Source organism: Falco punctatus (assembly GCF_963210335.1).
Source record: "Falco punctatus genome assembly, chromosome: 4".
Lineage (NCBI taxonomy): Eukaryota > Metazoa > Chordata > Aves > Falconiformes > Falconidae > Falco > Falco punctatus.
The window spans coordinates 84,332,454-84,359,995 of record NC_137583.1 but is presented as its reverse complement, the minus strand read 5'-3'; the positions used below and the strand labels follow the sequence as shown (position 1 = coordinate 84,359,995).

The 27,542-nt window shown below is 40.2% G+C and overlaps 1 protein-coding gene and 1 long non-coding RNA gene across 7 annotated transcripts in view; one reads left to right on the top strand and one right to left on the bottom strand.

Moving 5' to 3' along the window:
• LOC308062934 overlaps positions 1–27,542 on the bottom strand; it is a 109,325-nt gene that overhangs the window by 41,117 nt on the left and 40,666 nt on the right. For 4 of the 6 annotated variants that reach the window (XR_013927754.1, XR_013927757.1, XR_013927758.1 and 1 more), the window contains one exon: positions 10,661–14,871. This is a non-coding gene — a long non-coding RNA (uncharacterized lncRNA). The remainder of the gene's footprint in view (positions 1–10,660; positions 14,872–27,542) is intronic. The other 2 variants (XR_013927755.1, XR_013927756.1) reach the window with 2 other exon arrangements.
• Positions 39–27,542, top strand: part of MACC1 (MET transcriptional regulator MACC1) — a 37,218-nt gene continuing 9,714 nt past the window's right edge. The window contains exons 1-3 of the mRNA XM_080385216.1: positions 39–3,290; positions 22,987–23,101; positions 25,366–27,404. Of these exons, the coding sequence (XP_080241342.1) occupies positions 3,288–3,290; positions 22,987–23,101; positions 25,366–27,404 (2,157 nt within the window). The 5' untranslated portion in view covers positions 39–3,287. The remainder of the gene's footprint in view (positions 3,291–22,986; positions 23,102–25,365; positions 27,405–27,542) is intronic.

The window sequence follows — 27,542 nt, the reverse complement described above, 5'->3', positions numbered from 1 at the left end:
TCAAGGGTTGAGATAAGAACAGTTTAATAGGTAAAGCAAAGCAAACCAAGGAATTCATTCCCCGCTTCCCATGGGCAGGCAGGTGCTCAGCCATCCCCAGGAAAGCCGGGCTCCATCACGTGTAACGGTTACTCGGGAAGACAAACACCATAATGCCAAGTGTCCCCCCACTTCCTTCTTCTTCCCCCAGTTTATATACTCAGCATGACACCATATGGTCTGGAATATGGTGTCACCCTCTTTGGCTAGCTTGGGTCAGCTGTCCTGGCTGTGTCCCTTCCCAGTCTCTTGTGCCCCTCCAGCCCTCTGGCTGGCAGGGCCCAGGAACTGAAAAGTCCTTGATTTAGTATAAATATCACCCAGCAACAACTGAAAACATCAGCACATTATCAACATTGTTCTCAAATCAGAGCCAAAACACAGCACTGTACTAATTACTAAGAAGGGAATTAACTTTATCCCAGCTGAAAACAGGACAACTTCATAGGTCCTGCTTCTGTCCCAGAATATTTCTTCCAAAATTCCATTGATTTAAATGACAGAAATATACCTGAGAAATGGATTTAGCTTAGCAAACAAAAAATGTGAATAATATCCTGCCAAATGAGCTTGCGAGCATCTGCTATTGCTATTGTCTGCCTGTACAGCATGTGGGTTTCTCCTGTATGCAAACAGTGCATTTAATTAAATGCATGAAATTGCTTATTAACTATCCACATACTACTTAGCATTCTTAAGTCCTAACAGTCTAAATTTGCTTTCTGGAAGACTGCTTTGAAAATGAGTTGAAGTGCATAAAACCACAATGTCTCACCAAATGATGTTCAAAGACAAGTCATTGCAGAGTATAGGTTTCAGCGGAGTCTGGAAATGGAAGCTGGCTGGTCAGATCTGGTTTTGGAGAGGTAGCAGAGTAGGTAGTACTGTCTTTTAAACACCTATTTTAGATGCCTTCGAGGTAAACTCTGTTATGCAACAAGACAGAAATGGCTGACTTTAATAAGAATGTGGGAACAAATGATTGGTCACTCTTGTACTGAAAACCTAGATAGACTATGTTAGTACTCGAGCCCTTTTCTGAGGCCCAGAGGTGAACTGAAATCCTCTAGATGCTTTATGTGGGTCAGCAGGGTCCCACCCATGGGGTCCTACGATCCTGCAGATACAAATATCCTCTATAAGGATTTTCTAGCTGGGAAAACATTGAGAAGCATATCAGATTGTTTGAGTTTTTATTCATCCCTATAAAAAAGGATGTTAAAAATCATTAACCTAAACTTAAAATCTCTCTGATTAAGATAAAATACCACTAATACTTTTAAAATTATTCCTTAAATGGAAAGAATGGACTGTCAAAAGCATCTGGCTCTGAAAATACTTCTGCTGGGAACTAACATTTCTGCTATAAGTTAATGGCCCATTCAGAGAAATGAAATCTGGGGGAAAGTATCTTATCTAAAGGGAAATTTTATGTAGTAGTCTGAGATACAGAAAAGGTGTTGTAATTTAGAGTTTAGGATATGTAGATCTAAATTTATTATTAAATTATATTACCATAACAGTGAATTTCAACTTATTTGGAGTGTCATTGTCATTAGTATTAGACACACATGATAGACAGTACCTACCTCAAAAACCCCCAGAAAATTAAATATATAACAAACCCTAAATACTTGCTTTCTTAATAGCTCTGAGTAAGCCATTAAATGTCTCTGGAAATGTTTCCCTTCTGCTCCTGGTGTCTGACAGGGCTTTATCTGTCCTACATTTTCTATTTCCAGATCTTGAGTTTCTAAACTACACCTTCAGACAGGCAGTGGGAGTAGAAATTGCTTATTTTTTCTGTAACAGGTAGTTTTAGTACAAAGTGAATAACCCTGCGGTGTTACTCTAACCTTCTGCTTCTGACAGCAGGACAGAGCTCTCTCAACAATATACCTAGTTTATTAAAGTATTTGGTGATGGGGCATCTCTTTTTTCATCTTTGTCACATATGGTCAGGTGGGAAAGGCTGTTTTCTGGATTGTGGTGGGGGAAGAAAAAGTGCTCAGTTCTCTGAAGGAGCTGAGTGGTGCTGCAGTGGACTGTCCATTTAGTCAAAAGGGTGTTGGCATCATTTCAACTTCATTTTTCGCCAGGTGAAACCATTTGCTGAGTTTCACCCCACTTTGCTACCAGCCCTGGTCAAACAAAACCATTTATTTTGGCAGTTTATTTGGTGGAAATTGTCCACCACTATCGATACTATCTCCTACACAAACAAACCAGATTCTTTTTTTCTCCATTTTTTTATACTGTTTGATTTGTATTTGAGCATTCTGGAGGCAGGCTTAGAAAGCCTGTGAAGCCTCTTTTCATCAAAGGGGGGGTTTCAGTTGCGAGTCCTAAGTGACAAAACCACAGGTAGCAAATAACAAGAAGACTGGCAAATCATCTCTTCTTCAACTCCCCATGGCATTCCTGGCACAAAGACCATTTATCTTACCTCTCTGTGGCTATAATCTTTGTCCCTCTAATCTTTATCAACTTGATCCTACAAAATGCTGAGATTACTGAGAAAAATACTTGCAATATAAAGTCTGGGAAAACTTGCTATTTCCTCAAGCTCATGGGGCCAAAAAGGAGCTGTTTTGCTCCCACCCTCCCAAATGTCTCTGCGTTCCCTCCTTTGTAGATGTCTTCTTAGGCTGTTGCCACCCCTCCTTCATGTGCTTCCTCATAGATGTCCACAAATGCCCAAACCGGTCATACAGGTTCATACGATTTTGGTCACTGTATTCATTACCCGTAAATCTAATTATTTCTAACCCCGACCTGCATCAGAAAGCCATCCTTTGTCCCCCTCTCAGCAATTCAATATATCTGCAACATAGTGAGTGAAAGTAGAAAACCCTAATTCTCTTCCAGCAGCACACAAGGAGCCCACACTTCCTTCTTCTCTCTGCATGCCTATCTCCCCTCCCTAAGGCGAAACTCCCACACCACCTCTCCTGGTTTCAGGTGTAATCGTAAACCAGCTGAAGGCAATTATGGGTAATGTAGTTCCATTGCTCCCTCCTATCTGTTTGAACAAGTGGTGCCAGGTACCTGCTAGACTGCACATTCCAGCAGGCATTGCTCAGCACCCTGGGGAGGGAGGCTCACCAGGTGTGCTCCCAGCACCTACCCGAACCCTGAGCACGCTGGACTTTTTCAATGCTGGAGCAAGAACGAGTGCTCCTTCAACACCGCTGATGTCTTGAACAAAGACATAATTTGGATCTAGGAGAAAGCTCTTAGTTTCCAGAATGGTGAGTTTGCTTTTTTTTCTTTCAAGTATTTCTTGCTGGTTTTGTTTAAAATACTTTGGAAGGGCTGAAACGTCAGAGTAGTTTTTTACCTAGTACTAATGCTGCAGTCCAATGGTCTCTTTTTGGCCATAGCTAGTGCTAGGTGCCTCTGGAGAAGATTCAGAACCTGTGTACATTTTTAATTGCATGATATTTTACCCTAGGGTGGTTTGGGATGTGTGGAGAAAGGTACGGCGCTTGCTAAGTGCTGGTGATTGCCTTTCCTGAGAGCATAAATAATGGTGAACCTCTTACAATTTTAAATCAACCAATATTAAGCTGGGCTTCTCTGTCTTTTTTCTTTTGTGAAATAAGCCGCTGTAGTTGTGTGTGTGTGCATGTGTAGGCTGGGGTTTTTTTGATGGTTGGTTGAGGTTTTTTGAAGCACTGTATGAACTGAAATACTCCATGCATTCAGCAGCTGGACTGGCCCCTGGCTTTGTGATCAGGAGCGTGCAATAGAATGCTGAACGCTGCACGAGAATCCTCCCTGCTAACAAGGCAGCTATTGGAAATCAGAAAAATAGAGTTTAAAGAGCACGTATACTTCTAAACTTTAAAATATTCATTCTCTATTAAGTGAATCCTTGAAAGGTAATATCTCCAGGCTAAATGGAGGCAAGACCTATCCTGCTGACAGACCTTGAACCAACTCCCTTTATGGCAAAAAAATAAGCAGAGCTGGCTGGTCTGTTTAAAAATAGAAACATTTAAATGAAAGACAAGAAAGAAACAGTTCTTGTTCTCTTCCCACCTGTTATTACCACTCGGCTAGTAACACCTCTTCTTTGATATAGATTTCTTTCTTTCAGGAGACAGCTCAAAATCTTAACAGCTTGGGAATAATTTTTTACTGGCTTTACTACAAAATGGCAATAGGCATCCTCCTAAGTAAGTGAGAGAGGGAGGTAAGGAGGGAGGGGATCTTTTGTACTGGGTAGATCTTGGGAGGCACAAATTGCCACACTGGCAATACTTTCCCTAGCCCAGAACCATGTATTTGACACCGGTTAATATGAAATGTTCCAATGCTGAACTTACGTACTGAAACCAGTTGCACAGTGTCTGTGTTGGGTGGGAGATACACAATGGGATTTACAACACAAGTACAAGCTGGTTATTGTCATGCTAGAAGCCATAGAATAGTGTTTACCTTGGGTACACTAGAAACAAGGAATACCTACAGTCATATTCACTAAACTATATAGTACAACAATATCCTGTGGGAATGTGTTCAACAGGCTAATTATACATTGCAATAGAAGGCTTACTGAGAATTTAAATGTTTGGTTTAAAATGTGCTGTCTCTCTTCCCTCGCTTTCTCCCCTCATTATGAGAATGGCTAATTGGATTCAACTGCACAATTCAGCCTCCCTTTAACTCTTTATTATAGTGATTTTCAGCCTGTTGTCCAGGAACGCTTGTGTTTGGTGGGCAGTCTCTGAGAGATTTCTATGAAGGGTATTCAAGGAAACAAAAACTTTGAAATTCACTACCTGTGAAGTTGGATGCCTTTCCTCTCTATTTTTCGTAACAGATAAACTCAAGCTTCTTGAGAAACTACACATTTATGCTACTGTAAACTTTGGCTTAAGCCCCTGCAGGGAAGTCTACCCTTGAAATATGAATACAAAGTAGGTGGAAGAAACACCAAAAGCACATAGAAGGCAGCAATATAAATCATGTTGCTGTAAAAGCCAGATGACTGGTTTTTTGGACAGAACAGCCATTTAGTCAGCCTAATCTGATGGTCTCTGAATGATGTCCTCCTGTCTGAAGGGCTGAACTGTATGGTAGCAGCAGCTGCAGTACATCAAACTTGGGCACCACAAGCTATGGTGTGTACTTGCAAATAAAAAACAGTAAAAGAGTAAGCATGGCTTTGTCTGGAACTATAGGGTCTCCCATCCCTTCTACAAAAAGCTGCATAAGACCCTAAGTTACCTCACAGATCCCACAATGGGAAATGGAACATGACTGGAGAGGAGAAAATGAGCTATTTCAATAACATCCCTCTTCTGATGTTCCCATACTGTGCTGCTACCACAAAAAGTTTAGTCTGATTTGGTCATCTATCTCTTCTAACTTCTTTCATGGAAGCCTGTTCCTCTCATCACTTACCCTCTTTCTTGAATTCTTTTCAGTTAATCTCCTTTCAGGAGTAGGTTGGTGGTTTTTTTGGTTGGTTTTTTTTTTTTTTTTTTTTTTTTTTTCTTTCCAGAAAGTGAATTCCAGAGTAAGTGTGAGGTCATATACTCATGGAAAACATATATATGTATTGGCTCTGCAATATTTTACCATATTTTCATCTGCTTCTCAGTACAGACCAGTATCTTATTTCTGCTCATTGAGCAAACAGCCTTGTTAAACCGCTGAGGATCATACTTGAGCTTTTTCTAAGAATCTACAACTAGTTTAGAAATCAACAGGTATGAGTAATTTTAAATTGCTCCTCTGAAAGCACCTCTTCCTGTTCTTATCTACAGCAAACTTAATCTTACGCTGTCCAATTTATTAGGCATTCCAGTAGTTCTTCATGTCTGCTGTAGTGTTAATAACCTCAGTAATTTTTGTCTGTAAGCAAACATCCGTATCAGTTTCTGTCGACCTTCCCTTCTCGCCCTCCAGAATTCACTCAAAGTGTCTACTGTATACTTCCATAAGTGGAGGCACTGGAGCACCTCCCTAACAAGGAGCAGTGGTGAAGCTGAATCAGGGCTTTGAACCACTGAAAACTTCAGAAAACTGAAAAAAAAGAAGTGTTATAGCTTGCAGCAGGTGATGTTTTGGGCTCTGTTTTGCTGTCCTCATGGTGCAGAGAAAAAGCTTTAAGGTTTGGATGTATCCAGACATTCTTTTCAAGGAACTTTATAGCAGGCATATATTCTGTAACAGCAGGAGTCCTTTCCTTGCAGAGCTGACCTTCACCTCAGAAGCCAGCCTGCTCAGGAAGTTGGCTGATTATTTAGCTGAAAGCTGTGTTATATGCCCCCAAATGCTGCCTCCCCCTTGCTGTGGGAGTGACTCTGGAGGCTGAAATGTTCTGGAAACACAGTGAGTATTCTAGCAGCCCAGAAGAAAGTCCTCTAGGTCTTCTTGGGATATGTATTTACAAAAGACTCTGGATGACAAATGTTTGAGTCCAAAATGTAAATAGTTGAATCACTTTGCCATTTTCTTCAGCTTTCTCAATGGGGAAAGGATCTTTTTGAATTATTAGAGGAAGTCTGCCTTCACTGGAGATTTGGAGTACTTGATAATCTTTATGTACCTCTTTGCAATGTACTTGCGAGATAGGGAGCTGCCATTTTACTTTGGGTGAGTTCTTGCACTATATTTAAGCTGCTGTAATGGGTACCTGCTGCTGAATGGGGTAGTCCCTTTTCTCATACCTTGCCATTACTTCCTACAGGCCAGCACAGGTGAACACTGACTCATCACGCCTGGGCCAGCTCCCTGTGAGACCAGATAAGCACCAGTGTAGATGCAAAGGAGATGTAGGGCTGCTGCTTTCTGGAGCAGACAGACAGCCAACCACCCAGTCAGATGGCATCCCTAAGAGCATGCTTAGCCACAAGCACGATGCCAGATGATCTTGTCTCTTGTCTGATACCTTAAAAACTTGGGAGACTTGACCCTGGTTCTATCCCAGGCTTGCTCTGAATTTGTTATTTAATCTCTGTCTCTCTCTCCATGGAGGCATAATACTTCCCTGCGTTAAATGTGAGTTCGGAAGTATTTAAATTGCTTCTAAAATGTATTGGCTCATACCTTAATCTGCAGTGACCTCTAGTTAGATAAAATGGTATTAATTCAGGTTGCATCTCTACTTACTAATTTGAACTGCCAACAGCATTGCTTGTCCGTTGTGCCAGTCATCTTGCAAACATGCCAAAGCAAGCAGCTCCTTTCCCACTGGCTGCAATAGGCTGCATCACAAAACATTTGTTCAACAATTTGATGAGAAATTGTTTGATTTCTCATCTGAGCCTACAACTGTGAAAACCCCCCAAAAGTTTCTCCAGTAGACTCGAAGCTTGTGAGACATCAGTGGCAAATCCTACAGCCTAATTTTTGTCCTATGACCTAATCAGGACTAACTTTGGATACGTATTTACGTGGAGAATAAGCTGTATTTCTACATATACTAAGCTGTGTAATTAAAAGGAAATTACTTTGCTGAAATAACTGGTGGGGAGGCAGATGGCAAGACTTTTGGATGGTTTGGTTTTATTCATACGTGATTTCATGCAATACCAATTCTGAGCCCAGAAGAAAAGCCGATGATGTGATTATAACCTTTTTATTAGTTTACTCCTTCTGATCCACTAGTCTTAATTTAACAGGATCTCTGTAAAGGCAGGAGGGCTGTGATGCAGCAGAGAGAAGAATTCTCTATTTATTCCTTGTACTGCCCTAATTCCTGCAGCACAAATTGTCACCTGTTGCTGCATGTGACATTATACTATGAACATGCGTAATGCAAGTTTGTTGTGCTACTCAGTGTTTATTTATTTTCTTTCGTTTCTTTCTTTCTTCGTATTTGAAATTTGGTCTGTTCTTTAGTGTGGACGCTAATTCTTCAGCTTTGTGCTGGAATCGTTAACTTGCTTCCAACAAGTTCTGTACAACCATCAAGTGAAATGAATAACATCACAAATATACTTGATAAAATCTCATTTTTTATCTAACATAACATCTAACAGTTCTCAGCAGAAGCAACTTCTGATCGAAGCATTCATAATATGTCTCTTAAGGGGTGAGAAGAGGAAAGCTAAACTTAAACCTGTCTCCTCATTTTCCAATGGAAAATGAGCAAAGCTGTCTAGTCCTACAGCTAGAAGGGACACAGGACATGGGTTACGCTAATTGAATCAAGCTTAAAAGCCTTCAAGCTAAACTACACATAGTTTTCAGGAGAGTGTGGGAAACTAGTGTGGTTCCCCAGTGAGATAACTGCTTTTTTTTCTGCAGCACTCAGAATTATTTGGACTCTGAGGTATGTATGTGATTCTAGTTGTATGTGCTTAGTGCATGCATCATCCTAACATAAATAACATAATTTCTTTATCTCATCAGTGGAGAGTAAGAGGTGTGTTTAATGGCTCTCAGAATTACCTTTTTGTCTGCCAGAGAGCACAGGTACTTATGCTTTGCCAGCTGGATCCCACCCACAGTTACTTGCCTGACTTGCACTGTCAGGTGGATACTACTAAGGCTGAGCACAGAAGTGCTACTTATCTGGAAAATATGTGAGAACCTTTCATATCTTGGAATTCCCTGGTGTATTTTTAAAGGTAATGATTGTACTCCAGTTACAAAACACAAAGGCAGGAGGTACTGTATACACTACTGATGTGCTCCCCAGAAAAGTAAAAATTTCGCTAGACTTTTCCTCATCTCATGTAGTATATGGTAACAGAAACAGAATAACAGCTTGCTTGGAGTCTGAACTTAATGGAAGTTGCATTCACCATCACTGTGATTTATTTATTTATGTCATTTTTTTAGAAAAAGGAATAAATAACCTCAGATGTCTAAGTTTGGCTACTGGTCAGTTGTTTTACCAGGCGAATGAAAACATGGAAGAGAGAAAACAACGTGTGGCGTGTGTGTATATGTTAGTAGTTTTCTGCTACCTGTTATATGTAGCTACAGTTACAGTTGATGTGTATCTGATTTTGGTATGTGATTTTTGCTCATAGGTGGAAAGGGAGGCCAAACCTAGCAATGCCAAAGGCTGTCAGGAGGTGTTATGAATACCTGCCTTGCTCTCCAGTTAATTGTCATTTCAGGGTGTGAACACTTTGAGACAGAGAAGGCCTCTTGTGATATTTATGTGGTCATTTCAAAGCCCTTGTGGTCTTGGTGAGAGTTTTCTTCCCATGGCCCTTGGACATTCTGGGCTCTGTCACTGATTTTGTGAGTGGTCTGGGACAAACTGTTTGGAGTCAGATTTTTAAGGGGTTAGCACATGTTTACACGATTTTAACATTAAAGGTGGAAGATGCTGGAATGGGGCTATTGGTCTCTTTGCGTCTTAGTCTTTCCATTCGTAAACTTGTCTGTCTCCGCTTTCCTCCCATCCCTGCCCTTCCTTGTCTTGTGCGTTCAAAAATCAGTTCCTTGTGACCAGGTTGTCCTTGCTATGTATTTGTACAAAGCTTATCAGAGGGATGCTATTCTAGCTAGTTCTACCGCGATGTAAATGAAAAGGAAATGGAAATGTAAAAGAACCCCCTGGTTTGGGTCCCAACAGAAGCAGACACCAGCTCTGGGGCTCAAAATTGAAATATTTTTTGTAATGGTTTCAGTTCAATTAAAAAGTGTTTAACTGCAGAATAACAGCTAGGTAGAAGTTTATGGCCTTGATTCTGCATAGGAAGAGTAAAGATGATTGCTTTGTTTCTTTGGATTTGATATCTGTGAATAAATAAAATCTAGTGATTCTGAAACAGTCTGGCAACTATAGGAGTTGCCAGGTTTTGAGCTTCTATACCTGTGGTACCGAAATCTGTGTGTCTTAAGCCCTGTTCCTCTTGGGACAGGTAGATCTGGGAGGCTGAAACACCTGCACATTTCTTAGGTGGCAAATCACATCTCTCCTAATATGGAGAAAGGGGAGCAAAAGCTCAATCTCTTTCCCTCCAGGCAAAAAGTTAATGGATTAAGGGTAAAACCTTAGGGTTTTGTTAATGCTATTCTCTAGAGAACTCAGAAATAAAATTATTTGTGTGGATGCCAGTGATTCAGCATGCAGAATGATGATGACAGACATTGATTTACCAGTGTAAAATCTTGCTAAAATCAGCAATATATGATGAATTTGCGCTGTAAAAAATTATCTGAACTAACTTTCACAACAGAACAAACTGTTTAGCTATGTTTGTCAAGCTGTCTGGGCATATGGTCATTTTTACTTGGTGTGAAGTTGAGTGAAATATCCTGAAATTCTGAAGATTAGGACTTGCACCGAATTAGACAGATCTCTTTACATGTTCTTTCTGATGATCTGCTGACTGATACTTCTCACTTCCAGTGGATGTGGCATAGCTAGACAATAGCTAACAGAAAAATGCTAACAGAAAAACAATACATTGATGAAGTTTTTTAGGTCATGATGATTCCAGTTGTGAGCAAAGTTGTACATTGGTTAGTCCATAACAAACAGCAATCTACCCACGTATAACCCTGGATTGCGATCTGTCAGGAGCTGACCTAAATTACATGCTGGGCAACGTTTGGACCATGCATCTCTAAGAATAATTGACAAATTAATGTTCAGATGAAGCTTTGGAAGCAGAGCATATTTGAGTTTTGATTTTCATACCTCATGCTTTTCTTTTCCTTCTGTACTAGACAGCTTTTTGTTGGAGAATCCTATGTTCCACTAATACCTTCCTGTAACCATCGATGACCTGAAACATAGAAGAATAATTGCCATAAGAAGGAGAGTGGAAATCTCATCCATTAAATTGCACAACCAGGATAATGTGTCTGTAGCAAAGAGATATAACAAGAGTTTCCTGTCTCACTATAGCCAAGGAAAAGCATCTTAAGCAAAATAAAATACATCAAGGTGTGTGTTTGATTCAATGTTTAGTTAAAATGATATGTGCACATTATAACACTTGTATACTTTAATCAAGGAGCTTCTGGCAGTGATGGCAAGGATACATACATTATGGTAGGAGTGAGCTCATTGATCTAAACAGTCTTTCAACTGCACTGTAAATGTGTTTTGTATGTTGGTCTCTATAGAAAACCCATAAAATAACAGATTTGGTTACAAAAAAAACAAACAGTAGAATTTTGCATATACAATTCTGCCGTATTTCACATAACATACATTTTGAACCCTTATCATCTTGAGAGGTAGGAGCTAGTTAAGGGTGCAAAACTCAAGACTTGCTGCCAAGGAGGTGAGATGGGTAGGGAAATGCTTTGATCATCAAAGTCAGTGACCTTTTGGAAAAGCTGTGAATGTTTCCTCCCACATTTTGGTGCAAATGCAGCAAGGGCAATAAACTTATGAAGATGAAACCACAAAAAGTGTTTCTGTAGGGATGGCATTTGGAAGGTGTTGCTGAATAGGCTGAATTCTCTGAGATAACACGTAGCATGTACCTTCAGGTTCCTAATTAGGAAAGTCAAAGTACTGAAAAGCTGTTACAAGTGTGGTCTGGATTTCAGTTTATTTCACTTGTAACCCTGTACCTGGTTTCTTTCTGTCTGAAGCAAAGGTTATTCTGCTATAACTGATTAGACTGAAACTGGCCAGCTAGAGGAACTCCAGCTTCACAGAAGCATTGATCCCAAATGAAATGGCCTGTGCTGGTACCTGTAGGGACTTTGTGCCCTGGGCTATCTGATGATATTTGAGATGGTTGTCTATTCCTTTCAGTCTGCTACAGCCAATGTATAGGACACTGTTGGTAGTTCCCTCCAACAGGGAGAGATTAACCTCCCCTTCTGCAAGACCGGCAGCCAGAAAAACTTCAACTCTAGGCAGTGCATGACAATTCCCTTTCAGAATAATAGTTGTGAAATTAATGTGGTTTTGCATGATGTTTAAATATCCTAGTTGTCTCAAATCAATATTCTGTAACTTCTGTAGTCTGACAATAACCTATATAGCAGTTTCACTTCATGTACCAGGTGATTATTGCTTTTAGTGAATGGAGCATCATATGCTGCAGAGGTAGTTTTGTATGATAAATGATGCCCGAGGTTTTTCTGTGTAGGAAGCCAGCAAGGTCAAAGAACTGCGGCCTTTTTGGAGACTTAATAGCATAAAATACTGAGATTGCTCAGTCTACATGAAATTAGAAGGTGAGCATGCTTGGTGTCTGTGAAGGGTGAGGCAGAAGAAGGGATTGACACCAGGACCTTGCAGCTTCATAAAGCTGCAGTGGCCAGGTCTAGTATAGACTGCCATATCAGTGAAAAAAAAAGAGAATTTACTGCATGTAAAAATTCTTGAAGGCATGCAGGACTGACTGGAGTTATGGTGGATATTTTAGGGTTTTTTTGGTGTGTGTGTGTGTGGAGCGGGGGATGACAGGGACAGTCCAGGGGTGAAGCTGGAGATAAGACATTGAAATTGTTGTGATTATATCTAAGAGTTACGGATCTGCAGCCCTCTGCTTCTAGAAAGGCAATAACTTCAGCTGTGTTGAAAAATAATAAAGCTTACTGAGGCAGAATAAATGAAATAAAAATGGGGCACAGACTTCAAGCTGATGAACTATAATCCATAGCATTTCTGAATAGTTTTCCTGAAGATTTTCTGCAAGGTTATCTGAGACGCACTGTCTGGGAATTTGATAAGTTTGAGCTTAGCCCAACCTTCTAAGCAATTTGTAACTACATCACTCCAGCCATTATTTTTATGTGAGGGTATCATCCAGATTTTTTAAGGCAGATGAAAATTTTTCTTCAACTAATCTGACTATTCTTTGTATAAAAGGATGAAATTTATGATAATTTAGGGGTTGGTTTTGGGTTTTTTTCTCCCCTTTGACATGTGACTTGAGTGGAGCTCGAGCTACTGACTCCCTCATTTTCTGTCCTGTACTAATTCCCTCCACACAGACACTCCCTACAGTGTTGTAGCCAGAGCACTTGTGTGGTGTTAGGGAGGGAAATAAGAAAGAAGGAAGCAACAGCTTTATGCCTTCTTTCTCCTTTCACCACTGCCATATTAAATGCAAAGAAGTAACATTAAGCGCTTTCTTCATGATAAATGGCATGGAAAAGTGTCATAGAGCTGAGTGGGGAAGATTTCTTGAATGGGCAGGCACCCATCTGTGTATAGTGCCTGCTCATGTTATTCCTGAGCAATTGCAGCTCTCTCAGCTGCTTCATCAAAAGTTGCCCTCAAAAAGTCAGTGATGTTGGCTGAGAAGGAAAAACCAGAACTAGTGGGAAGGTAGCATGCCTGTAGCAGCTTGAAGAGTAGGGCTGTTAGGAAGAGCAAGTTGGAGCTGTGCTGTTGCTTTTGGGGGGTGAATAGAGACAACAGAAGATTAAACTCAGCATAGGACTGCCTGGGCTAGCGTGGGGGACTTCTCTGATTTGCTGTACGAGCAGTTCATTGACTGATTTTGGAGGTCTGCCAACTAACTGGTGAGAACCTCAGGAATGATTTCTGCCTCTGAGCCCTCCAGGGAGGCAGGACAAGGGAATACACAGCCTTAAAATGCTTCCAGTGGGTAATACTATCTATCACAATATAATAGTGTGGTTTTCCTGGCTAGGAAAACTAGCTTTCCATTGAGGTATTGCATCCAGGCTAACGGTATGCATCACCAGAGGGACAACTGCTGCTGGAAAGACAGTTGGATGCTGTGGTACAATGGAGACAATGAATGTGGTTAAACAACGTAGGGATTGGAGGAAGAAGAGTTCTGGAACAACTGTCTCATACAATTCTTAGTTTCAATTCTGAAAAAGAAGATAATATCTTTGAAAAGTGACTTTGTCACTGCTGCATAAAAATGGATGAGATTGGACATGTTATTCTCCTTATCATATCAAACAGTAAGGAACAAAAGTATAGATGCCCTCTTCTCAATAGGTAGGAATAGATGGTCCAATCAATGAGCCTGTAAGGCAGGTAGATTTAAGAACTAAATTTAGACACATAAAGGCATGCAATTTGTTGTGAACTTGTCTCAGTTTTATTGGGCTTGATCATTCCTTTAGAAGAAGGTTAACAATGATATTGTAGACCGATGTATTTGTTTGGGTTTTTTTGAAGATCAGATCACTCCCATTTCCATTATAAAACTATCAGCAATACTGGAAGTAGCTTTTCCTCATTTTCATATGTAAGATTTCTTATTTCTTCCTCTGAAATATGTAGTCTTCTGTGATCAGAGATGGATTAAATGGGATCTGATATTGCATGGAAGTTTATCTTCTTCTGACTTCATTATTTGTTGCTAGACCATTACCACCATTTTAGAGTTGATCTGGCAGTCCTGTTGTTTCAGTAAGTAAAAGTATTAATACTATTAATCAGAAGTTGTTAAAAGTACAATTCAGAGATTCTAATGTCCTTCATTAGTAGAGAAACTATCAATTTAAACATTAATCCCATTTGATAGAAATAAGAGGGTTTTCTGCTTGACAAGAGCATGTATAATTGCTATGTAAAGGGAATGGAGAGCCTGCAATTTAATGACAGGTACTGGGTTTGGCTTTTAGAGAATGAAATAAATTTTTATGACTATCCCTCCCTACCTCACTTCAAAATTAAAGTGTCAAATATAACTAATATATTGGCAGGTGTAGCTTAATTGACAGCTCAGCCAATTATTAACAATGCAGGCACAAATGTTTTAAATGCGATGATGTCTTGCTGCTGGAGGAGAGTTCCAACCAAACTTTGAGGACTGTAGTTGCCATAAAAAAACAACAAAGAAGTGGTGCACTTTCTGCAGTATACCTTGGAAAGTGTTCCTGTGATTAAGACTCCTTCTCTGATGCTTTCTTTGCTGTGTTCCTGAAGTGCCAAGGACTGTTAAACAAGTTCTTCTGTCAAAACAGATCAATACACAAAAAAATGGTATCAGTCTTCCCTTGTAAATATTATCACAATCTATCAAACATACTATTTGTGCTGTTACGTGTTTCCTGTGTCTGTTATGTGGTCAGTGAAGTAGAGTAAAATGTAATTTGTGGATGCACTGAAGAATGATTAGGCTTACAGTTATTAACTCTCTAAACTAACCTCTAATGAGAACCAGAGGATTCCTTGCCAAATGAAATTACTTTCTTCTATGATATTTAATGGAATTATTTTCCCAACACAGGTGGTTGCCTGTTTTATTTTTTTTCTGTGTTGAGCTGGTCACGTGTTGCCCATCTTCTGTCGTTTCTGCCCTCTCAGTATTGATCTCTCTTTATGTTTCCCAGAAGAAATGGAACAAGTGACTGACATGAGTCCCAGTCTCTGCTCACCACCCGCCCCCCCGGCAACTGGGATTTCTTCTTGACTCCTTTACACGTTTTGAAATCTTGCCTGACATAGTTTAAACACTGCAAAACAAACTCACCACGTGTATTGCTGTGTTAACTTTTTTTTGGGGGGGTGGTAGTGCTGTATGTTTTGTGGGGTTTCTTGTTTTGTTTTCTGTTGGGTTTTTTTGTCCCTCCACCAAGTCAACCAACACCAAAGTGGTTCCATATGAGAAGGTTCACCTGACAGTGCAGGTTTTCTGATGTGTTTTTCCCCTCCACAGGAGCAGAAGTCTGTCATGCTTATGGAAAGAGCCCTTTCTAGTTCCCCGTCTCTTCACTAGCACAGCCCACTGCAGTGTCCCCTGGTATCTTTCTCCAGGCACTCACCTCAGTTTGCTGAAACCAGAAGAGTAAAGGCACCTTTTATATGCCTGGATATCAGGTTTGATTTCCTTCAAGGTTCTTGCTGCATTTTTGCCAATTCATCTTCAATCTACCTCTATCCAAAATAAAGTGTCAGTATCCATGCAGCATACTGACAGGCAATTTAGTTCCACAATTGGATGTTCAAGTGTGGGTCCTGGCATAGTGTCAGCCACATCGATAGCAGAAAACCCGTCCTACGTATTTTTAACATATCCAGCTGATACAGGTGGTTAAAACCTGTTGTTAATTACAGTTATAATTTTGAGAACTTTAAAAGTTATGAGCAACTAAACACTGGCCCTTCTCTGCAGGTGAGTTCCTTGGCACATTCTGCTTTGCCCTGATGCTGTGAAGAGAGCCCAGCTCTTGTAGGATTTCTGTCGTCACAGCACTGGTTCAGATGAGACATTTAAATGTTGAAAGTCAAGAGGGTTTTTGCCCCTGCCTGTGCTCAGCCCTTAAATTAATTATTTCAATGGAACATGTAACTCATAAGTGTCTGATTGTCCGTTCCTAATTAAGAACTACTTTGCTACTTAACCTGAGTTTGATTCTCCGGAAGCTGTATCCTCTTTGTGTTTTCTGGATGGATAGTGGTATTTTCTATATATAACTGGAAGAGTGTTAAACAGTAAGATGTGGCCAAAATCAAGTCTTTGGGATGGAGGAAGACTTTTTTTTTTTCTTTTTTTTCTTTTTTTTTCTTTTTTCTGGTCATGCCCCTGTGACTCTGAGTCATACAAAAAAGGCTTTCTGTTTGTTGTTTTTTTTTTTTTTTTTTTTAAATTTCCTTAATTATCCTTGATGTTAGCTCTGAGGCTGTAAATCACTCACCACTGTTAATGCTACTGCTACTTCTGTCTCCCACCACAGCTTCCTGCCCTCAAAGACCACAGCTCACATCTGTCCCTCTGCAAAGCTGACTTTTGGCATTAACAGGCAGAGACATGAGCCTTTCCCAGGGACAAGCATAATAAATACTAAGCAGAGCTGGGAGTGCTCTCTAAATCTAGCTAGTGTGCAGGTGTCTAAAGCTTTGTCCCTACTTGCCACTAACAGGCAAGCTGCTCAGTTCAAGACCCTGTGTAACTTCTGCATGAAACTTGGATGGGAGTAAAAGTCTAATTTGATAGAAAAAGAAGAAGAAATCAGGGTAACAAAATCATATGTTGAGTACTTTGGAGCTATGCTGTACTTACAAACCTGTGATCACAGCTATAGTTCACAAGGGTATAAATAGCAGAGATTTTGAGATTCCCAGTTGCTTCCACTCCTTTAGGTTGTTCAAAAATGTTGACAGTTGGGTTTTTTGTTTCATCCTAACAAACATTAAAAATACCCAAGGATGGGCAGCAGGGCTGTAGTTTACATGCAGAGCATGGTACATAGAGGCTTTGCCTTTGCTCTTCAGTGTTGCATGTATTATGGTGGCATTGAAGCAACCTGCAGCACCTAGAAATGGAAAATTACTGCTTAACAAAACTGCTAAATAAAAGGTGTTCTTTACAGAGTGCTTTCAACACCCATTTTGAAGGAATAACTGTTGGTATCACAGCCAGTGATAACTTGTAGTATTACAATCTCTGTGAAGGATCCAGAAGTGGTTTCATAGGACCTCCAAAAGCCAAGAAACCAACTGTGCTTCCAAAGTAGGTAGGGTTACATACAATAAGTGAGAATCCAGTGTGATTTTTAACTGTTATTGTTTTTAGAGGTTTTTGAGAGGTGGTAAGGAAATGAATTCATAGAAGAATTAGGCTAATAAACTTGCAAAGCTTTCTCTGTTCAGCAAAAAGAAGAAATACTACAATTCAGTTGTACAAAGTTGGCTCCTTTCATTCATTTTTTAGTGACATCTTTACTCTCCATTTCCTGTTCTTTAAAATGATACTTAGCAATGTAAGTAGAAGGCAACATATTTCTTTCTTCCTGAGGCCAAAGAGAAGCAACGGAGTATTTCAGAGTGGTAGCTGAAACCCCAAAGACAACATCAAAACTTCACTACATATTCTTGAGTCTTCTGAAAAGCGATATACCCAGATGTAAAGTTTATAATTGAAAAGAAATGCTCTAGCTCCCACGCTTACAACAAGCAATTTTAGAAGCGTAGTTGTGTGGATTGGAAGGAAGGAGACTTGCCTTGTAAAGGGAGTGCCTATAGTATAGTCATTTTTGCTTGCAGTTTGTTCCCCAAGCCGGGCTGTAAAGCAGTCAGTTCTGGGTTGTGCAGAACTGAGCAGAGACTGTAAAAACCCACTTGTGAACTTGTGGAAATCTACTGAGAGGGTGACCCACTTCAGATCCCATTTTTGTTGTGCTGAGACTACTAGCTCTAGCCTTTAACAGTAGCTTAAATGAAGTATTAGGAGCAGCGATTACATCAGTTACAAGCAGCAGTGTAGACATACGCTGGGTCTGCAGTAAGCTTAAACCCTTCAGGCAGGAGTGTGAATGGCTTCCCAGTTCCCATGGGGTGATAAATCTTCAGAACTTTGAAAAAGTAAGTATCAAACTTGGCAACTACTTAACAACAGAATAAACTAGTACATATTTCAATTGAAAATGCTTTTCTATCATATAGGTAAAGTGACGAGTAACAGGGCTATACTAAAGTATTACCTTTAGTATATTCTTACTGCCGAGTATTAGTAAAATAGGTAATATAGGGTTGAGATCTCTCATGGCTGAACATTAAAAGCCATTTCTGTCTCTGTTCAGAATGAGATACAGTTGCATTTCCTTGACTGCCTCACATGCACCAGGCTAAGGGAGTAAGTCAAAGACTTTACCAGTTCAACTGAAGGTTTCATTTGCTCTCCTTTACAATCACTAACTACAGTACCACAGTTCAGCCCTGTAATCAAAGATTGGTAAACTTGTGCCCAACTGCCTCTCACCAAACTCTGAGCTGTGTAAAGCAGTTCCAGGCCACAAGTACCGAGGGTCTGTTAAGCATTAGTTACAGTAATAGGTCATTTTTTATGTAGAAACATGTTAAAAGCTGAGAACGGGCAGTCGCTTTGATTTGATGCTGCTGTGTAGTGCCCTCTGAAACCATCTCTTCAGTGTATGGTTTTCTGTTTAGAATTCCTTTTCTATTTAACAGAATTTAAATAGTTCAGTATACTTAGTATTTGTTCAGACCAGGAACAATGTATTTAGGATTCTGGTGAATATACCTTGTTCCTTTTTCAGAAATAAACTTGTAAAGTAAGTCTAACAACCCAATCTATATAACTAGCAAGTTATTTTTCCCCATGACAGCTGAAAGTGAGCCTGAGGAATAAGGCATATCTCCATCGCCTGCTTGTGTTGCTTGTCTTGTCTTTGCAAATGCGTAAGTTTCATCCTTTAGATAAAAAGTCCGCGAATCACTATGAATAATGGTATGGCTGAGTAGCATTATTTGTGTAAGGGGCAAGTAGGAGTCCATGGGGAGACACTGCCACAGGGGACCTCTGCTGTTAATACAACCTGCTTTTGAAGACAGCTGAACAGGGTTAATGTTGAATGAAAGACAAATTGCTAGTGTTTTGCTCTGAGATGTTGATACCGTAAAAACACAAAGGAATGTGTTCCCTCTCATTTTTGAGGGCAGAGCTTTTTTTTTATTTTCTTCCTTGCCACTATTTTAAGCACATCAGGACATGTTTTCTCCAGTAGAGGGGTGGGGTGGGGGGGGGGGGGGGAGTCTTGAATTTTGGAAGACCTGGAAGAGATTTCTGGAGGCATCACATGCAGCAGAAATGCCATTTGCAGCAAATCTGTCTCTTGACTTCTGCGAAGCTGAACTTTCTACCTGAGACTTTCTTCTTCTAGTGCATTTTGCTTCCCCTGTTACAGTGCTGAATGTGCCTGCCAGCAGCACTCTGGGTCCTGAGTCCCCTGCTCTTAAGGGCTGAGCAGCACACTCTGCGCTTGAACACAGAGTGCACCTGGCAAACTGTTTCTTTGCCCTCATATAGAAAAATGCCACATCCCTCAGCAGTCACTGGTCATCGCCATAGCTGGTCTCTTTCCAACCTCTTCACTTCATTCTCTGCTCACTTCACACTGTGAGCTGACATGCCGTCAGTCAAATAATTCTTTGCGCCATTAAGCACTTGTCAGTTTACATATTTCTTACCCAGTACCTACAGCAAATTAAAAGCTTAGCTTCTGATTCTTCCTATACATAATTTCCTCTTTTTGCAGCAAAAAGGTTTCATACCTTTCCTTTTGCCACAGATCAGCATAGCTTTATATCCCACATCTCTTCTCTTGTGAATGATCGTTTGTCTGGATTTGTCCAGGTAAGTGCTTTAGATTTGATGGGTTCTTAATTAATAGGGTTGTCCTATCAAAAGTTTCATTTGGGATGCTATTTTATCACAGAATGTACCCATGGAAAAGGGGGAGCATCGGATCTTCTTATTTTCCTAGTGTCTGTGAAGGTGCTAGGGATTTATGCATTCTGATCACTAAGGCTGGGACGTAGGAGAGACGGGACCCAGCTCTGGTGTCAGATCATGTAACTGTTCAGGAGGCACATTGCCCGGTACCCGATGGCATGTGTACAGTTTGTTCCCAGAATTTCCCACATCCCTTGACATGCTGATCAAATGTGGTCATCTTTTGCCCAGGAATGTTTAAATCTCCCCCCTTCACTCGTCCTCTTCTTGGCTGGCCTGAAGATATGCCTCAGTCACAAGGGCTCCCTCATCATGCTCTCATACCAAGGAATGCTTTCAAGGCAGGGGGGAGCTTATTTTTGAAAGTAGTTTTCCTTTTCAGCATCCACCATTTCTGTCTTTGTGCCAGGCTAGTGGTGAATGTTTTAAGGAGTTCCCAGAGGGAACTTTTAGGAAATGGCTTGTTCTATTTGCAGAAATTCTTAGCGTTTATAAAACTTCCATATGCAAACTTGTTGTCATGCCCCTGTCAATATACTCCCACTGTGTAAAGAGATTGTTTTTCTTTCTCTTTCTCTCTCCCTCCCCCTTCCCCATGGGTTTCCTATTTTAGCCCCTGTGCATCTACTTGCACTCTTGTGCTCTTTCTGCATCATTACTGCCTCCCACTTCAAACAGCTACTGAAATAATTGTGGGTGGTTTAACTATTTAAAGAACTATTCTTAGATTCATATTTCAATTGATTGGTAAGTCATCAGTTAGACATTAGTGCTGGTAACAAATACACTGGTATTGTAAAAAGTAGACTTTGGTTTTGTACATTTATTGGGATTTTAGACTATGGATGCCCTACACTGGTGTGATTAAACCTCCCCAATCCCTGAAGTAGAAGGCTGGGATAAAAATCTTCCGTGTTTATACAATTTGTTCATTTTTTTTCAGCATTTTGAGATGCAGCAGCAAAGCAGAATTTATTTCCTTTGAAGGAATCGGTACATGTTATCAAAGATACTGTCTTTTATCAGAAACAGAGGGAATAGTGATATTTTTATACAGGTGTGGGATGTCAGATCTTGGAATTCTGATGTTGGGATTAAGGAGGTATTCTAGTTTCCAGTTTGGTTCTGGTGGGGTATTAATAGCAGAAGCTGCAAAGTATTAGTCTTGGAGGCTAGCTTTCACTGCTGTCTGAAATCAGGACTTCTAAGGCCTACATCTGAGACTTCTGGTAACAGAGGAACCTGAAAGTCCGTACAGCCCTGTGATAGCGGAGTGGCTGGGTGACAGTTGAGCTTAGTCTGACCTCAGCCTTGCATCCTGCCTGAGTGCAAATCAGCACCTGAACAGATTGCCATTAGCTGAAGGCAGCTCTTGTGGGAAGAACAAAAAGTACCAATTTACATCTGCAGTGGAAAAAAGAAAGTCTTAAACCATGGCATTGTGCAATGGAAACAGACAGCAGGCTTTCTATGCAGTAATGTTTTGATGTAAGATATGCTTCCTTTTTCCCATAACTCACCTACTAGAACTGTAACTGGAAATTCTTTTTCTTACAGCCACAGTAAAAGCAGGACCAATGCATATCCCACTGCCCCCCACCCCCCTCATTTTAAACATGATAAAATGAGATCTACTTAGGCTGCAGCTACTGCTGCAGAGGTAACAGGCTGCAATGTTTCAGACTCTTGAACAAAGCTGACTATTGTATCCTGTGGATGGAGTCAGAAAAACTTCTGGTTTATTTTAACCCTTTGTCTCCCCCTGCCTCCCCCGTTTTTTGGTGGTCTTTTTTGTTTGCTTGTTTGTTTTCTTTTCTTTTTAACTATGTCTTAATGTATCTGTTCCCATAAGCATTTATACCCCGTTATGTATAGGATCAGTGAGAAGATTCTGGGAAAGTCACTAAATGATTGCTTGGTTTATAGCACCAATTTAATGAGTACACAAAAAGACTCGAATATTTTACTTCCTCCAGCTTCTGTTTCTGGGACACGGTAACTTCAGCATGTAGGATACCCAACACTCCGTTGAAGACTTCCAACTCCTCTCTCTGTGCAGCTGAACACAGCATTAGGCACTGGTGCCTTGAGCAGATCATCCTCCTGTTGCCTGCCTCAGAGGGATGCCCCTCCTGCCCTGCCTTTGCAATAGGTCTGCTGTGGACTCTCTCTTTCAACCACAGCATCTGGTTTACAGCTCTCATGTGGCCCAGTCCATGTGCAAACTGTGTCAAAACCAACCAGCACTTGTAGACCAAACAAGGAAGAGAAGAGACTTGAATGTCCTCTCTTGGGCTGTTGCTGTGCTGGCATGGACCCTAAGGAAGGGTACTTTAAGTCATTCTTAATAAAAGGAAATTCTGACCTGATGTTGTCTCAGGGAAGAACATAGGAAGAATAATAAAGCTGAAAGGGTTGGAAATACTTAATGTTAATTGGCAAAGGAAGGAACAGATCTAGCTCTTCCACTTTAAGGATTCTAGTAACACTTAGCAGAAAACAGGAATGAGGATGTTTACTTTTTTAAAAAGAAGTTTTTATTCAAGAACTTCTGTACAGAGGTTATTGTACAATTGGCTTAGTTCCAACTGCAAGATGTTTAAATATGTATTGGACTTCACTATGGACGGGTACCATATTGTATTGCAGCTGTAGCATCTGCTGTTTTTGCTGAAAATTAGATAGTAAGACTCACTCAGGATTGTGATGCTCTCAGGCAGAGTCCATAAATTTACTCATAAACCATAACATCACTTTTTTTTTTTTTTTAATTTGTGTCACATCACAAGAGCAAAGCTCAGTTATTTTTCAACAGTTTCCCTTTTTCAGACTGCATGCTTGCTGATGCTTTATATGTTTAACTGTTTCCTAGGAAGAAAACACTTCCAGTAGTGGAACAGATTCCCTAACCAGCAGAGAGATTCCAAGGAGCAGGTCAGAGGGAACTTTGATTGATGTGGATGACCGGACCCCTGCAGCCAGCTACAGTATGTCTGTTTGACTATTTTCTGTACTAAGGCTCTCCACCTCAAGTCTTTATTTCTGCAAAACAGTAGTGTCAGGAGTGATAACTCCTACGTACACCCCTGTACACTTTTTTTTTTTTTTTAATTGCTTGTGTTTTGCACTACTCGGGTCACTGTAAGGTGTCCCTGGACCCAGAACACAAGGGATTGTCACAAGGTCCCCTAGGAGAAACTTACTACCGTATGAAAGAAGTTCCTCTGTCCCCTGCCATAGCAAACATGGGTCAGGCAGGTTGGGAGGAAGGGCTGGAATCATTACATGAATAAATGCTATTTAGGGTATGCTTACTGGGGGTCGAGATGGGGAAGAGAAGTAGAAATTCTCAGTCCAACTACATTAATTGAGGGTTTTAAGAACCAGGAAGGCCAGGTAAGTTTGGAGTTAGCCCAGTTAAAAGTTGGGAGGCTCTGCAAAGTTTATTTAATCTCATTGCTAGTTTAACCCAGAAGTTAAGAAAACATTCCCCTCCGCAAGGTAGGCCTTCTCTTAGCCTTTGTCCAGTAGCAGATGTGAGTGACGTAAAGTCTGGCACTTGCTGTATGAGTTGGGAAGCAGGAATTATTTCCTCACTAACCTCCTGCACCACAGTAATCTGTGCTGTTACCTTGGCATGAGAAAGCATCCAGCCTAATGACTCAGGCTCTGCCAGAGTTTTCTGCTCAGACTTTTCCTGTAGAAACATGCCCTTTAGGATGGGGAAAAATCCCCAAACCCCTAACATTTCTTTTGGGATTAAAGAATTTATTTTTTAACATATAATAATGATCTGACTGTAATAGCATCAAAGGGCAAGGAAAACTTTTGGCCTGCAGGCAGGAGCAAAAGGACTTTGCAGCTGGTGCTATGCAGCCCATCCCCATCTAGTGGCTCTGACCAAGGCTGGGTGCCCAAGGGGGAGGAGGCTGTCCCTGGGCTTGCTGCCTTTGGGCTCACTCCCCCCCCACCCCAGCACCTCACCTGGAAGGCTCTTGTCAAGACAGTGCTAGAGCCTTGCAGAGGGGCAGCTGGGAAGCAGGTAAATTCCACTTTGGTTCTTCCAAATTGGGATTTTTCAGGAACTGTGGAAAAAGTCATAGTTTTGGCTTTTTGTCACAATTCATGACAAATGAAATGAACAAAAAGTACTAACATCTTGGTTGGTTTTTTTAAATATATCTTTTTGTGGCTGAATACACTGTCATTTTTGCAATTGAGCAATAATTAGTAACCTTGGAAATGGAAGGTACTATGGAAAGTGTAATAATGAAGGATATAGATATGCTGAAAGAATAGAAATGCTGAATTTTCCCTCTAAGATTAAAATTCTTCACAAGGATGTACAAAGAAATGATGGTATAACCTCTGCATATAGAAAAATAATGGGAGACTGGAGTAATAGAAACCCTTGGCACAAGAAGTTGCAGATACTTTGTTGCAAGGAGTGTGAGTCTTAACCTATAAACCAGTTTCTGTGAACAGTTATTAACATAAAATATAAGGACACCTTGTCTTCAGAACAGGTAGACATTATGTTAATAATGACAATTTTTATTAGAAATCATACATAAATATCACTTATACAACCCTATTTGTCTATTTAAATGCAATCTCAGAAAAATCAGCAGGCACAAAAACGTTTCTTGCCAAATTTCAAATTGTACAAGACCTCATAAATTATACCAATCAGTTTTTTTTAATGGAAAGCTAGTATAACAAATTCCACACACCGACATAAATTGTAAGAGTACTGTTATCAATGAAATGCATGTGCACTAGCACGAAAAGGAATCCTGAATAATACATTTATCTGTGCTGTCTACAGTGAAAAATGAAACAGTAATTGTTTAATTTTTGTGGAGAGTTAGACACAAAGGAAAGAAATCCATGGCATTTTGTAAGAGGCCAAGGGTTACTGGAATGTAAGGGTTTAAACCTTGTGGGATCTTAGCGCGTGTCAATTAACAGTTGTAAGAGTTGATGATGATCAGTGCTTCAAAGAAGACTCTTTACATCCTTCAGCACCGACTTGCTAGACTCTTTCTATTAACAAGATTCTTAAAGCCACTTAGAAATCAATATTGATACACTCTGAAAAACTGAATGAGAAATATATAAATGATCTATATGTATTTTAGGAGGATAAATTTAGTCACCTGTGAATTTAACAGACTATCAGTTGGAAATTAATGGAATGTCTCAAATCTCCATGCTTTAGGAAATGCTTCTGTTTTTTTCTTTTAAACAGATGTCAATGAAAGTAAATCGGATTTGGATATTGACTGGCCTGATGTATTCAGACATGCCCATGCAGTTTCCAAGACTAATCCTTTCTGGAATGAACTGTCAGCCTCCAACCCTTTTGTACATGACATAGCTGCCTCAAATAGAAATGAAAATAATAAATACCTTTCGATCTTAAAAGAAAAACCCTATTTGTTCTCTAAAGTTTCTAGCAACAGTGATTCTTTGGCTTCCTCGGGTGATGAGCTAGATATTGATTGTCTTTTAAGAAAGACTTCAGCAAGAAGATCTGGACGATCCAAGAGTGTCTCTGACTTCCTGGATATTGTTGATAACCAAAGATTTAATCCTCGCAAGACAATACCTCAAAAAACTGTAGCTTCAGACATGACATGGCTTCAAAGTGACCGTGAAGCTTACAAAGTGGCTTGGTTGAGTCACCGACAACTCACCCGATCTTGTCTAGATTTAGAAGCCATGAGCCATAGTCCTGGATGGGCACAAACACAAGCTACAGACATTCATGTAGTTTGTAAAATGAATCATGAAGGGGGTTCAGTACAGCTACCTGACTCGGACATCAACATTCATGTCCCTGTGGGTCATGTATTACCTGGGGAATTCCAAGAAGTTGGTTTAAAGGCTATCCTTAACCCTCCATCATCGTTCAACAATGAGCTGTCTAGCACCATAAGTCCTCTGATAGAACTTACACTGAGCAACCTCAACACAAGGGAAGCCATTTTCCTCGAGGTGAAAGTTGCAGCTAAAGTGAAGAATGATCCACTCAGCCAAGTTATGAGTGATATAGTGTGTCTTTTTAGTTTCAATAAAGAAGGGCCTTTTAAGAAGCTAGAGAATTGCTACACCTATCAAGATACCATACAAGTGAAGTTAACGGACCTAAGTCATGTGATGTATGCAGTGATTGCTGTACAAGCAAAGAAAATCCAGCCTCCAGCAACTAATGTCTGGGATTATGTTCACAGAACAGTCTCAGTTGGAATTTATGGCCCCAAATATATTCATCCATCTTTTACAGCAGTTTTTACAGTCTTTGGTCATAACTACATTCCAGGAAAACTCACAATTTGTGATATAAAAAAGGGGGGGAAAAATATGCCTCCTGTTGTCTTTCAGCTGTGGGGAAAACATACGTTTCTGCTTGAAAAGCCACAAGATCTAAACATTTCTTTGGTATCCTGTGATCCAGATTTTGAAGTGAAGATGGAAGACCAAAGCAAAAATATTAAAGAGGAGGAGCTGAAAACAGGTGAAATGATCCGCCAACAATTCCTGTTTTCCATGCTTGGATGTAGGGAGATGCATTTCTTTGTTTTTCTTGTTCAAATTAAAGTCTTAAAAAGTAGCCAAGTAACGCAGTTCCATGTTACGACTCCTGATCCAGCTCCAAAATTAAGTGGAGTTATTAATAGGCCAAAGCACTTACAAAACCGCAAAGAAATCAAGTCTGCACCTTGGCTTTTAATACCAACAGTCAAATATCCAAAGTTTCAAGATAAAACTTTGAGTGTCAATACTTATGGAGTGGCTTTGAAAACTGTGTTACGTCAAAATAAGATTGACTATTTGCTAGAATATTTTAAAGGGGACACTATAGCACTTCTTGGTGAAGACAAAGTAAAAGCCATTGGACAAACTAAAATAAAAGAGTGGTACGTGGGAGTTCTCAGAAGAAAGATTGGTCTTGTACATTGCAAAAACATAAAAGTGATTTCCAAAGAACAAGCTATGGACACTACTGACAGTGAGCTAACAACCAGGAATCTTGTTGAACAAATTGCATTGCCATTCAAAAAACTGACTTACATCTACTCAGTAGTTCTGTCTACAGTATCAGAGAGTGTTTATGACTGGAGAGCTTTGGCTGAGGTGCTGAGATATTCACATATGTCTTTGGATAACTTTAATGAGGCACATGCTGATAAAGAGTCAGAGAGAGTTGCGCACGTTGTGAAGAGAATGAAGGAAGACTGCCATGCTAACAAAAAAAAAAGACTGTTTCTTTATGAGCTCATTGTTGTAAGTATTGCATGAACTAACTTGGTTATTAGGAATGCACCTCCTCGAAACTACTCAATAATAATGTGTGAACATGGTCCAGCACCCTTGTAGGAATCTTTACAAACCTGAAGATACTACTAAACATTGTAGGCACCT